This window comes from Periophthalmus magnuspinnatus, chromosome 7, assembly GCF_009829125.3.
Source record: "Periophthalmus magnuspinnatus isolate fPerMag1 chromosome 7, fPerMag1.2.pri, whole genome shotgun sequence".
Lineage (NCBI taxonomy): Eukaryota > Metazoa > Chordata > Actinopteri > Gobiiformes > Gobiidae > Periophthalmus > Periophthalmus magnuspinnatus.
In genome coordinates, this window is record NC_047132.1 from 4,704,704 (window position 1) to 4,719,731 (window position 15,028).

At 39.1% G+C, this 15,028-nt stretch overlaps 1 protein-coding gene across 1 annotated transcript in view; it reads right to left on the minus strand.

Annotated features, from left to right (window-relative positions):
- The window catches only part of LOC117374107 (nucleolar protein 4-like), a 236,863-nt gene that overhangs the window by 11,835 nt on the left and 210,000 nt on the right, over nt 1-15,028 (minus strand). The window contains exons 6-8 of the mRNA XM_055223197.1: nt 9,938-10,377; nt 5,863-6,072; nt 2,340-2,528 (exon numbers count right to left, since the gene is read on the minus strand). Coding sequence (XP_055079172.1) covers nt 2,340-2,528; nt 5,863-6,072; nt 9,938-10,377 — 839 coding nt within the window. The remainder of the gene's footprint in view (nt 1-2,339; nt 2,529-5,862; nt 6,073-9,937; nt 10,378-15,028) is intronic.

A 15,028-nucleotide genomic window follows, 5' to 3' on the forward strand; every position in this document is an offset into this window, starting at 1 on the left:
CAATTTTTGCAATATTTCAATAAAATATTTCTCTTTCACACATTTTTTGTTGGGAAAACGCTAATACAGCGTTTATGCACATTTGTGAGCTGAACGCAATGGTATGCAAATCAAGGCACTCTCTCACAAAATGGCTCTCTAGCGCCCTCTTCAAATTTCATTTTCAAAAATTCGTAGAAGACAAGCGATTTGTCGTGGACGTGTGAAAAAATTCACAGGGGCCTTATTTGTGATGGGGCACAATGTGAAAAAGTCACATGACTGTAGCTGTTATGGTTTAGGAGAAAAATAATGGGTGGAAAATGCGTTTCCATTCTTCTTCTTCTTCTTCTTCTTATTTTGGTCGCGACTTTGAATCCACTTTTGACCCCCTGAACGTTAACGAAAAGTCAATTTTATTGGACCCAAAATTCAAGATTGGTGAAAAATTAATTATTTTGATGTTCAAAAAAATTAACGTATGAAAATGACTCAATAGCGCCACCTCAAAATTTGAAATACACTGCGGCAATGAGAGACCTTTTTCATCGTAGACAAATGAAATTTGGTACAAAGATAGAACATGTCAAGACAAGTAAAAAATTATATTATGACCCCACCCTAAACCCTACAGGAAGTCGGCCATTTTGGGCGGAACCCCATTTTTTCAAAATTTTACCTCTCACATTTGGATTTTTTGCGCCTCGGCTTTTCATTCAAAAAACTTGCCAAATGGTCACAATGAACCAGACCCATGTGGGATTATAGCGAACTGTCTTGGATTTTTCTACATGATAAAATGTAGGTGTGGCCAGCCTGCAAAAAAATAAGCAATATTTTGAACTATTAAATTGCGCGTAACTCACACATGCAGTTTCCTATTTCCCGGCATTAATATACATTTTGTTTACAATATTGATCAGCACCAAATGATATACAATTTACATGTGTCAAATTTTTTTTGGCTCCACAGCGCCCCCTTGAACTTTTGAATTGGACCAAAAAAATTACTTTGACATAAACATTTGAAATTTGGCATGGACATCCCTATTGCTATACTGAACTAAAAAGTCAGACACCATACCTCTATTTTGAAAGGTGTTGCCATGGCAACGTCTGCCATTTCTCATTGAAATACATGGGTTTTGGATAACTGGGATGAAAAATTATTACTTTGTCGTAGACCATTGAAATTTGGTACACATATTCCTCTCATCATACGGAACAAAAAAGCCTATGAGAACATACCTCTATTTTCAACTATGTTGCCGTGGTAACATAATAAATGTGCCATTGAAATGAATGGGGTTCAGAGTACTGCACTTTGTTGTAGACTAAATAGATGTTCTACACTCATCAAACTATGGCCTAAAATTCAAGATTGGCAAAAAAAGTTGTATTTTGATGTTCAAAAAAATTACCATATCAAAATGACTCAATAGCGCCACCTCAAAATTTGAAATACATTATGGCAATGAGAGACCTTTTTCATCGTAGACAAATAAAATTTGGTACAAACATAGAACATGTCAATACAAGTAAAAAATTATATAATGACCCCACCCTAAACCCTACAGGAAGACGGCCATTGTGGGCGGAACCCCATTTTTTCAAAATTTTACCTCTCACATTTGGATTTTTTGCGCCTTGGATTTTCATTCAAAAAACTTGCAAATTGGTCAAAATGAACTAGACCCATATGGGATTATAGGGAACTGTCTTGGATTTTTCTATATCATAAAATGTGGGTGTGGCCAGCCTGCAAATAAAAAAGCAAAATTTTGAAGTATTAAATTGCACATAACTCACACATGCAGTGTCCTATTTCCTGGAATTAATATACATTTTTTTCAAAATGTGGATCTGAACACATACATATACAATTTACATCGGTCAGACATGATATTGCTCCACAGCGCCCCCTTGAAATTTTGAATTGGACCAAAAAAATTACTTTGACATAAACATCTAAAATTAAGCATGGACATTTGGCTTGTCAAACTGAACAAAAAAGCCAATGAAGCCATACCTCTATTTCCAACCGTGCAGGCGTGACAATGTGATAAATGCTCCCATTGGAATGAATGGAGTAGTATTACTCAGTTGCTGATTTTGGGGAGAGGAGCGATGTAAGCGGGAACGAAACGCAGGATCTCCGCGGTGGCGTGTACCCCGCGGTCGCAAGGGGTGGCGAGGGCCTTTATCACTGCTTGCAGTTTTAATTATTATTATTATTATTATATCAATGACTTATTTACTGCGTTATAACACTATCTACCTAACGATGTGTGCTATTCTTGAGCCTTTCTCCCACAGACATATCAGGTAGTGAATGTCTCTCATAGTGAAGATGCGTATACCTCCATGCCGTTCTTCTTCATGCGGCGACAGGACTTGAGGTAGGTGCGGATGCGTTTGCGCGCCCTCTCTTGGAACTCGGGGAACTGCCGGGAGCACGACTCGATGATGGCCTGGATCTTCTCCTTGGGCTGTTTGGAGATGGGCACCATGCGATCCAGGTTCTCATCCACAAAGAGGCGCACGAACATCTGAGGGGGACAGCACACACAGGGCTAGAGCTGGACAGGTTTTAGACAGGCTTTTTGGTGTTAGAAGGTTTAAGGACTGAGGAGTTCAAAGTTCACATTTCAAACACATCCAAGAGACTAAAGATTAAAACCTGAACTGATAAACTAACACAATCATTCTGTGCATTTCAGGACATGTTTGTACAGGCGTTAACGATGTTTTTTTTGTTTTGTTTTTTTATAAAAATTCTATTTTGTGTCTTAATAATATTTACAGTCATTGTGGTTAAAACATAATTAAATATAAGCTGAATTTGTGGCTTTATGGTTGCAGGGCAAGTCCACAGTGATATTTCTGGTATCAAGGAGCTCATCACTCATCATTTTGAATAAAAATTATTTCTCACCTTTTGCTCAATGATTCTGTAGAAATGTGCCATGTTTTTCAGTCACTTGTGATATACTTTTATTCTTCTTCTTTTCTTTTCCTCATAAGCAGTTATATTTGTTTTGATACAGACCATGAGTATCTCTGATTGTTTCATTCACCTCACGCCCCTCTCAAAACACGGAGATTCACTGGTGACCAGCCTCACATCTTTGTAAAGTATTAAAGAGATGTGTATTCTGGATCCCAGGCATGGCCAGTGTGGGACATGTCTTGCCCAGGGAAACCACAACCCTCTTGTTGGTAGAGCAATTCTACTTTGTGCAGCTTCTAACCTTGAAATAATAACCTGTCTTTGTACACTCTGCACACGTACAGTATTCTAAATGAGCTATTGATCCATATTCATTTTCATAAGTCACATTGCTTTGGGAATGGACTTGTGTGGTATTGGTGGAATTCATCTTCATGTGGTCTCAAAACACTCTAGGATTCCTAATCATGGGTTTCAGGCAAATGATTTGACAGGTTTTGTGAGGACCTTTCATCATTCATCAGATATATTTTATTTGAATTGTGTTAATCAGGAAGGAATCCTTATGCCTGAAACTATAGATATTCATAGATGAAAAATTCTTTATCTCTGCCCATTGCTACAGCTCGATCACTTGGCTAACAGGAGTGATGTCAAACTGAATGTTCCCTCACAAACAAATGATTCGTGAAGCCAATCCCTAAATAAATAAAATGTTCATTTCATGATATTTACATCATTTATCTGGTCTCCTCACCAGTAACATGTAAGAAGATATTTAGTTGTCACGAGATGTTTACCAAAACCAGACACAAATTTAGAAATCTAAACTGAAAGTTTGTTAGCTTTTAGCTCAGATGCCACTTTTAAACACTAATTATGATCCAAAATAAAACACCAACTTGTTTACACACTCAACAATGACTTTTAATGAGGTTATGATGGAGGTCGATGGGTTGGTACCAGCCCACATCCTCTTGATTATTTTTTGAGCTAATGCTAACGGCTATGGGAAAAAATGCAGGGGACTAGTGGACTAGTGGAGTTCCTGAGTGGATCATAGCATGAGCATAGAACGCTGTGTCTACTAATTATATGTCTAGAATCCCTATTCCAGTCCCTATTGGCTTAGTCTTGGTTTAGTCCTGGTTTAGTCTTGGTTTAGTTTTGATTTAGTCCTTGTTTAGTCCTAGTCCTTGTTTCCTTGATCTGGTTGTTATTTCCTCTAGGTTGATCCTATTTTGGACTTGGTTCACTTCTGGTTTAATCCTGGTTCAGTCCTCATTTAGTCCAGGTTTAGTTTTGGGTTTAGTCGAATTAGCATTAGCATTAGCATGTTGCCATCCCAGCACAGAGACACACTGCCCCCTCTGGTCCGTTTTGGCGTGTCGTTTGGGTGAATAATGCCACAGTTAGCTCACTTTCCTCTTGGTGAATGGGCTGCGGATCAATGCTAGTGACAGGTGCTGAGGAGACTGGTCACTTTTCCGATACTTCTGCTTTATGGGTATGATCAGATTGTCCCATGGGAGGTCACGTGACTCATCAGGCTAGACAGTTCATTCACTCTTTGCATACTGTATGTTATAGCTCTATTTTCTACAAAAGTTTTCATAGTCACGGAGAATTGCTGCTGTATAATTTTTACTCTGGGGTAGACCGTGCCTGACCCGCTAGTCCCTTCTATATTCTATTTAAATCATGTTTGTTTTTACTGGAATGGGTCTCTCTGATTAATTCATCCGCCTGTCAATCACACCCTCTTTAATCGAGGAGACAGGATACGGTTCCAGACCCACTCGTCTTTGTAAAGATTTGCCAAACGCCTGTGGTTTTGGCTGGACAGGTAAGACTAGACTAGTTTTAGATCAGTTTTTTTGTCCTGGATTTTTTGTTAAGAACTTTGATTTTGTCATTAAAAAGGCAAAATGCATCAAAAGGCTCATTTGTTTTTGGGATTGTATTATTGTATTTTGTATTATTATTTTGGTTTTGAACCTTCTAATCTATAATCCTCCTCCGCATAAACATAAATCAATGTAAATCATGAACATCTTGATGACAGCTGTATCATTAAAAAAAAAAAAAAAAGTAACATATTGCTTTACAGATATGTTGTCAAGGCAGCTCTAAGGGTCAAAATCAGACTACTGTGTACTGGCGGCATCTAATTATCAAGTGTCTTTATTGCCCACAAACTAGGAAGTAATGCTGCTGCGCTGTTAGCAAGCTAGTTTTCATTAGCATTACTGTAACAGCAGAATCTGCTCTGGTTTCTGAGAGTTGTGAAAAAGTGCTTATAAACTCATCAAGGTGAATAATTAGGATGTTAGAAATGTGTTAGAAAATGAAGAATAAGTTCTACCTGTGCAAACATCTTAAAATATTATGTTTTTCACATTTTTAAAACCCTGATTTGAGACAGATTAAAGTCACACTAAACACTACAACTTTTTTTTGCTACTAAACTATATGGTCTTGTAATAGTATCGGTCTGTTCCTAGTCCTTTTTTGGTCATTTTAGTGCAGACTAAATAGAGTTGCAGCTTTGTGTTCAAAAGCTGATTGTGTGCTATGTAAGTACTATGTAACATCACACAGGACCCTTCCATGATTAAAGCCAGGTGCTTCTGATCACAAGCAGCTGGCTGCATGGATGGAGTTTGAAGTGTGGATACCTGTTAGACCAATCACACTGTTCCTTAAACCTTCGGAGCCTGCCCCTCCTCCCTCCTCACTCTTTAAACAAGTCTTATTGGTAGTATTGCATTGTCTTTGCACCCTTTTAAAACTTGAAAGCAATCTTAGTTAGTTTGGTCTGGCCCCACCACTGACATGAAAACCCAAAGTTCTCGTATCAAACCAACTACACCACAACTGTACATGAGTGTACACAAGTGTACAGGAGTGTACTGGAGTGGGCACACACTCACATTGAAGGCCTTGAGTCTCTCGGGGTCCACTCCCTCGGCATCGTTCATCTTGTCCGTGTCGTCGTGGTCATCATGGTCATCATCGTCGTCGTCAGGGGTGGCCTGGTTGCCATGACGACCCATGGTCAGGTCCTCGGCCGATAGGTCCATCTTCACACTGCTCACACTGTTTACACTCTCATAACTGCCACCGGAGCTGTACTGAGGAGACTGCACACAGACAAATACAATATGTATTACAGGTGTGTTTGGAGTTTTGGAAGCAAATCCAGATGTTAAAGAACACATTTTATACATTCTTGTGTTTTTAATTTCCTTTTGAACATGTCTATGGTCACCTTGGGATATTAAGTATTTCACATTATCTATGTTCTAAGTGCATGGACTTTAAAACCCTATAGCGTCGAAGGCTGTCGTCACCGATAGAGCGCGGTTGCGGACTTTCCAGCAGCGTAACTCCGCAACCAGTCCTGCTCTCATGTAAATTCAAACTGCGTCTCAAAGCGGAGGCACGGGGCTATCTAAATATTTTACCATCATTACGGTAATCTGCCTCTGTTGTCCCTCGAAGGTGACGAATGAGAGCGCGGGTGCTGCGGGGATTTTCCCAGTCATTTATTCGATGCGTAAAAGAAAACATACGGATGGATGTGTAAAATAGAAGTAGTTGTGTGAAAAAATGCAGTAAATTCTGATACTTCATTTAAGATGATTTTGTATGGCTAAAAAAAGAATAAAAGTCTAGGTGAGCTATACTGGCCCATAGTGTGCTCAGTCCTTAAAGGGTTAAAATTGTGTAGGAGAAGAAGACAGTTTTACATATGATGCAACAATCCAGGAAAAATGCAGTTGAAACATTTTTGAGTGCTCAGTGAGAGATGACTTTGGATAAAAGGATTAATAAAATAAGTGTGGATGAATCAAAATACAAGGTGTTTTTTGATGAGGGTACAACAGTATGACATGGTTAAAGCTCAAAGAAAGTCTATGTTCCATGTGTTCTTTAAGCACACATTCACGCTCTCTCCTAATATAGATGGTCTCTGCTGCCTGAGCATATGTCTTTCTTTGTAACTCACCATTTACAGACTGAATAGGCCTTTGTTATAAGAAGCACTGGTCTAATACAAATCTAATTGAGAGGCTCATTAGGTTGGAGCGCTGTTCAATATCAAATGACCCACACACTTATAAGGAAGAGTTATGTCACTGGGTCAAGAATAGAATACAGTCCCAGGTGTGGAGTGTATTGGTAAATTTTAAAGAGAAAATATGTATGTGAGCTGTATGATATAACAGGATTTAACTTGTGATTTGAACAAGCATTAACAGTAATATTCATGTTTTTGTTTTAGCTTCTATCTTTGCCTTAGTATTTCATGTTTTAAAGTTTAAAGGCCCTGTACCTGATTTTTTCCCCCATATATTTGAGCAAAGTCTGTCTTGCCACAGTACAGACATATTGTAAAAGCAGCTCTTGACGTCAAAATATGTCCCCTTCATTGTGACTTGAAAGCATTTTAATGTCCGGTAATCAAGAAGCCAGTTAGCATGCTAATTGTTGTTAGCTTTACCATCACAGCAAAACTCCACACTGTTCTCTGAAAAGTGAAAAGTGCTTATAAACTCATCACAGTGAATAACTAGGATGTTCTGATTGCATAATGTGAGGAATAACTAGACCACTACAAACAGTTTAAAATTAACAAATTGTGTTTTTTTTACGGTTTTAAGGCAGTAAAAATCTGGTACAATGCCTTAAAAATAGACATGCTTAAAGAGACCTCTGCTAGTACACTAGGAAATGTTGCTATTCAAAAGAGACTACAAACAACAACTGTTAGCTTCAAAGTTGAGAATCATCCTCTACAGTAAATAGTCACATTTATGTAGCACTTTTCTACCATCAAGGCACTCAAAGCACTTTTACATCAAGCAACCACTCGCATTTGCACACCAGCGTATGCAAACCTGTGGGTCAGCAGATCTGACCGCTCTACCAATATTGTTTATGTCGAGAGCAAGATGCTGCCCCAAGGATATAAGGAAATAAGACTCTAGAAATCATCAGAACTGAGTTTGGAGAAGGTGTAGGAACTTAATGACAAGAGCAACTTCTCGATTATCACCTAATGATGTCACAACCTGAAACTGAGTTTTGAGTTATAGAGAAGGAGACAGAATATATACGTAAGAGTAGTGAAAGCAAGATTTTTGTTTTATTACTCAACTCTTAATCCTTGTGTTGAATATTGTGTGTCTTAAACATTGAACTTGTTTCTCAGTAATAATGTGACACGTGCTTCTTTTAAGATGTCTACACTGGAACCTGCTACTTCAGTCACATGATATAGCTCTTTATTTTAGGTTGACAAGAGTCCTCATAATACATCTTTTCAGTGACTGCAAGTATATTTTTAGTGACGTATTTTACCTTACTGTAAACAGCTAATGGGACCAGCCTTTTATAGATAGTACCTTTCTTGGGGTATAAGTAACATAACTCACTCACACACACGTGCCTGCTGTTTGTACCTACACTCCTTTGATATCAGATAAACTTCTTTCAACTCTCTACCTGGTCTGGGATCGCTTCCTTCACAATTACAAGTAGTAAAACATACATGAAAGAAAAAAAACATTATAACAGGTTAGGAAAAATATAGTCAGTGGCAAGTGGTTAGGTTAAAGGCACATTGTGTAACTTTAGTGGTGGGGGTCTGGCTGCTTGTCTCCATGAAGGTGTAATTGCATGGCAGACTGCTCCACAGTCTGGTATTAAACTTGCCTATCTTGTACTATTCAATTACATGTAAGTTTATTTCTATAAAAACACTTGAAAAACTTGCACTCTTGCTGTGAGTGGCTTGTGTCCATGGAGATAGAAGTTTAATGCCACTCTTTGGGACATAAGCAAATAAATAACATCCCACATTGCACCTTTAATGTTTGTCCCTTAAATGCATATTAGTTGAGATCCTATACCTCCACTGTTGATACTTTCACAATAAGCAGAAACTTTTCACTTGAGCTTGAACTAAACTTCATGCATTGACAAAAGCAAACATTCAATATGGGGATGTATAAGGCTGGATAAAAGGAGAGTGGAGGACACGCAAAACGCCAAAGATACAAAGAAGTATTGTTAAAGCCTGAAGGGGTCTGATGGAGGAGGAGGAGAGGAGGAAAATGTTAGGTTTAATGCACTATCTGAAAGCTGTTGTTTGTAGGGTTATTCATCCTGTAACAAAGACCAGCAGATACACAGTTAAGTCTTCTGTCTGCTCACATCTCTGCACAGTACAATATTGTCTTGTCTATATATTCGTATAGACCCTGGTTCTCAATTCTGAGCATTACTTTTGGAAGAAACATCCAAATAGGAAATATACCATTGCTGAACCTGATCTTTCACTTCCACCTTGTGACATCATAAGGAGGTGATCCAGGAAGTGGGTCTGTGTTTGTTTTGAGCTGTAAAGGTGAAATATCATGGCTAAGATGACCATAAATAGTGTGGTTGTTATCTTAAAGGCTATTACACTTCTATGGAGTACTAACTGTTAATATATAACATATTTAGATCACCATGTTACCTCTTATTGTTTTGAAAATGCTGAATCGCTGAAAACAACATATTATAATATTTAATACGTTTCTTTTAGTGATACTCTGAATATCCTCTCCCTTTGCTCCCTGCACTATGTCACTCCCCCTTCGGATCAATGTCACAACACAATCAACGTGCATCCTGCTAATGAAACTACTGCACATTGTATCAGGTTTGTAAAGTTGTAGTGTATTGTTTTGCATCATGCTTTTGTATATTTATGTCAAATTGTCATGTGGGAGCATGGGTGAAGTAGGCGTGTGAGCTGAGTGTTGGACAGAGTTGTACTGCTAACTGTAACAAGGGTTTGAACAGGGTTTGGGATAGATCACTAGATTACTCAAACATGCATGGATGACGTCTAAAACCTCTTCAGGCATGTTTGTGATGAGGGAACAACGTTACAAGATGGTAGAAAGCTCCAAAAGGTCAATTTTTCATAACACATCCTCTTGTCTGTCTCACCTTGCTCCCATAATCCCTTGCATCCCGCTCCAGCCTGAGCTCAGAGGCGTGTGATTGGCTCAGGGCAGCGGGGGTGTGTGCGTTGTGGGGCAGTGGGAGTGGCAGGGCGGGGTGCGAGGCGAGTGGAGGTTTGGAGGACAGCGGGTACTTCCTGCGCAGTTCCTCCGGTGCAGCAGGATGCAGCGCCCCCAAAAGGGCAGCCGCGGCAGCAGAGACGGTCACTGGTAAGTGGGCGGAGCTAAGGGCCAGGCGCTGACCGGAGGGGGGAGGGGCCACAGGCTGTTGCTCCTCACAGGATGATGAGGAGGAAGTGGGCGTGCTGAAGTCTAAAGGGGCAGGGACTCCGTTACTGTTGATGACCTCCGTTTCCCTGACGATGGATGTGGGAGGGGTTAGGGTGGGCAGGCCGTTCCCACTGCCGCTCTCGGACGACGAATCATCTGCAGAGACAGAGCAGCAGAGTGGTTAGCACATGGAGTTGGCACTTTCGTTTTCTTTCACTGATTAAAGGTGCATAATGTAAATTTCAATGTAAACAGTTCAGAGCCTGCTTGTTGCCATGGAGATGTTATTGCTTTGTCTGGAATGTTCCACACTATGGCACTAAGCTCATCTATCTCCATGAAGACAGGCAGGTGGCACCACTAGGTTGTTACAGGTCAGACTTATGGAGAGGTGAGCTCTTTCACAATAAGGACACATGTATTTTTGATCAATAAATATAGCTGTTGTTAAATAAATCTAGTTCTATTTTTCTTACACACTTTCTACACACAGAGAGAGAAGACAAATATTTATGAATAAAATTGTAAAAAATTGTAAAAAATAAAATAAAATAAAAATAATGGCTTTAGTCTAAGAGATGATTGTAAATCAAAACCTTGCTGTACCTATACTTCCCAATAGATGGCACCATTAATTCATGACAAAACCCTCTATGATACTATTCAAAGTTACAAGTCCTTGTGACTAACTTTTGTCTCCATGGTGATGTTATCATTTTGCCTGAAATGTTCCACAGTATGGCATTAAACTGATCTGAGACAAACAGGTGACACCATAAGACCAAGTTACAAGTTACAACTGTGGAGTAGCAATCAAGCTCACAGTATTATGTGATTATATTGTAGATACAAACACCCCCCCCCCCCCCCCACACACACACACACACACACACACACACTCAAAAAGTTACATAGTGCATCTTTAAGACACTTTTATGTATCCCCAAAAGATCATTCATTTTGCAGCTCAGGTTATAAACAATAAAAGGAAAATTTATATAATATTACACAAAATAATACATATTGAAATAAATAAATTCCTCTTGAGTTGAAAATGGCTGACGGTGTGCAGGTGGGAGGACTTTAATGACTGCTCATCTTATCATGTAAAATCATGGTAATTTCAAAGCCTGATTTAATCTGTTAAACCCAGGCTCAGTCAGACTACATGGAAGATAAAGGAGTAGTAAAAGGGATGATAAAGATACACAGATTAATGGTATTTTCATAGTATTAGTATCAGAAAGGAACAATAACGAAAAATACTTATAGAGATTGTACTTCTATGGGGTTGTCTATTAAAGATTAACATGGAACATATTTAGACCATGGTACCTTTTATTGTTTTGGAAATGTTATATTTGAGAACAATGTATAAACAGAAGTTTAAGTTTCATTTTTGATGCTTCAAGTCTACCGTCCTTTAGCTCTCCGCGCTAAGTCACTGCCCCTTCAGAGCGCTATCACGACTCAGCGTGTATCTCACTAAAAATGTAGCATATTGTTCTGTACTGTGCTTTTGTATATTTATGGAAAATTGAGAGAGCGCAAGAAAGAGAATGAGAGAAAGAGAGAGAGCGCAAAAGACACAAAAAGGAAAAAGGGAGCGAAAGAAATAGAGTTGAATGAATGGAGAGAGAAAAACATCAAGGGAGAGAGATAAAGAAGGACAGAGACAGAGAGAGAAGAAGAGAGAAAGAGGGAAGAGAAAGTGGAGCAGAAAGAGCGTGAGAGAGAAAAAGAGACAGAAAGTTGGTTAAAAAGAAAAGAGAGAGAGGGGAGCAAAGAGGAAAAAGAGGGGAAAGCAGATAGACAAGATAGACAAAGTTAAAGAGAAGAAAGAGAAAAAAAGAGAGAGGGGAGCAGAGAGAAAAAGAAAAAAGAGAAAGGGGAGCAGAGGTAAAAAGAGAGAGGAGCAGAGACAAAAACAGAGAGGAAGAAGAAAGAGGGTATGGAAGAGAAAGGAGTAGAGAAAAAAGAGACAAAAACAGAAAATACATGAGAGAAGACAGATGTATAGGTAGCTAAATGAGCGGATGAAGAAAGAAAAAAAACTGGTGCAATGTGTTTAGAGGCATTTAGGAGAGAGAAGACAAACTTTCAGAGAGGTAGAGATAAGAGAGAGACAGAGGGGAAGAGATGGACAGAAAGAAAAACAGGAAGAGAGAGAGATACTGAGAGTGGAGCAGAGAGAAAAAGAGAGAATGAGAGAGATAGGTGGATGAAGAGAGACACAGAACTTGGTAAAGAATCATTTATGACACATATGTCAAACTCAAGGCCCGGGGGCCAAATGCGGCCCTCAACATCATTTCATGTGGCCCTCAACGGGGTAAACTCAAAGGTACGATGGTCTTAAAATGTAATTTTATCAGGAGATACGCAGTTACACTGCCACATTTTTACATCTAGGCTAATGCATATGTAATATTTGTAACTTGAACAAGTAATAAATACAGAAACAGTTAATTAACAAGTAAAAAAAGTAGTTAGATATATTCTACATCCAGCCCTTTGAAGGCAGCTATTTTGCTAATGTGGCTTCCGGTGAAAATATGTTTGTCACCCCTGATTTATGAGTTTTAGGAGCGGGAGGACAAACTTAGAGAGAAAGACAAGACAGGAGGAGAGGGACAGAAAGAAAAAACAGAACGAGAGAGAGAAATACAGAGCGAGAGAGTGATAAACCGAAAGAGAGAGAGGCTATAGTTACACCGAGTGGGAGCAGAGATGTGATGAAAGCTTTCCAGTCTGTAGTCCCCTCCCTCCTCCCCCACCAGATCACATGACCTCAGGCTTCATCACATGACCCCCGTGACCCCCTTGTCATCCTCACATGTTCATCGGACGGCCCCCACCCCTCGAGTTTGCTGTCAGGGGATCAGAAAGAGTACACTGCCGCAGCTAAATTTGAATTTCCCTCAGGATCAATAAAGTATCTATCTGCCTATCAATTTTGAATGGCAGGATGGAGAGAGGGATGGGTGGTGCTAAGAAGGGATATAGAGGAAAGGTAGGCAGCCATTCTTCTGTCATTCTGTCCCAGGGCAGATCTTAGCCTGTGATGTCTCTTTTAGTTATTATAATTTTGCTAATAAAATGTAGAAAATGGAGGAACAGGAGCAACATTTTAAAAACTAGACCTTTTTCTGCTAAATACTTACACTAGATGTGATGCAGAAAACACATCAAATATAAATGTTGTCTTGAGTAAGCATAAACACACAGTGCAAGTGCAACTGAGCGAGAACAGAGCAGTGGGTGGACATAGGGGGTAGGTGAAAACAGGTTTCAAGCCTCAAACCCAGGACAATACAGGATTTCAAACATGGATGACGCAAATGAAATAATTTTTTTTTTTTTGCAAATAATGATAGAAACTGCTATAAAATTATTAAAGGTTCATTAAATATACACTTGATTTTTGCAAAATATTAAAAAATATTCCAACAAACTCTGACTTGCTGTTGAAAAGAAAATTTAAAAATGCCACAAATTTTTATCAGCTGAAATTCTGAAATATGACCCATCTGGCATTAGTATAATGTTACAATCTCTCTCCTGTGAACATATACCTCAAGATTAAAGACGCTGTACCTGATTTTTACAGAACTAGTTCATTTTAAACAGTTTGTAGTGGTCAGAAGTTGTTCCTCATTTACCTGAGCATCCTAATTATTCACAGTGATGAGTTTATAAGTGCTTTTCACAAATTTCAGAGATCACTAGTGTGCACTTCCTGATGATCAGAGCATAAATTATTCATAATTAAATACAGACAGGATACAGCGGACTTATTTTGACCTCAAGAGCTGCTTATACAATACAGTCGTTCCTCACTATATCGCGGTTCACCTTTTGCAGCCCGATGTTTTGCTGTTGTTGTTTTTTTACAATTTTGCATGCTTTTTTGTGTTCTGTGTGCTGATTGGCTAACAGACTGTAGACCATTGTCCATCAGTCTCCTCCGTGCTGTGTCTCCTGTACAGTACAGAATGTGTTCAGACAAATTTACATAAATGTTGGATTGCAGTGTGACTCTGAAGTGCTGTATGTTTGCAAGTTTTCTCCCCAACAAAACCCACAATGTCAATGAAACCTTCTGCACCGACAAAGGCGCCAACAAAGGTTTGAACTTTGAGAGAGAAATGTGAGAAAATGTTAATGCCTATGTGAGAAAAGTGTAAAAAGTGCATGGAGAGGGGTTTTACAGCAAAAAAACATAGAATAAATGTAAAAAATAAAGCTGACGACTTTGCAGATTTCGCCTATTACGGGTTATTTTTAGAACATAACCCACACGATGGTACAAGACACATTTTGCTCCAATACAGATATTAAACATGGGGGAAAAAACGTGGCCTTGAAAACCATCCCGTAGCATGTGTGTGACAGGAGGGCATGGGGGTTGGTTGGGTGGAGCCTGGCAGGAGCAAAGGTGGGGAAGGAGGAGGAAGAGGTACATGGGGGTGAGGGTACACGGGGGTGCTTGGCGCTCCAGATTGGTGGAGGAGGAGAAGTGTACGGAGAGATGATGAAACGTGGAGGAAGGGATTACCAGTAGTCCAATAAAATCAAATATAAATACAAGGAATAGCAATTTCCATTTTTTTTTTTTCAAACTGGGGTAGAAAGATGAATTAAAATTTGAATGGACATGATTATTATTGAAAAAAACTAAACAAAAAACATCACATTTTATAAAGATATCTCTGTAATCGTAATCTGGACCCATTTCTGCACACCTAAAAATGTTCTAAAAATGAGAAATAATCTAGTTCAAAATAATATATGTCTTGACACACGT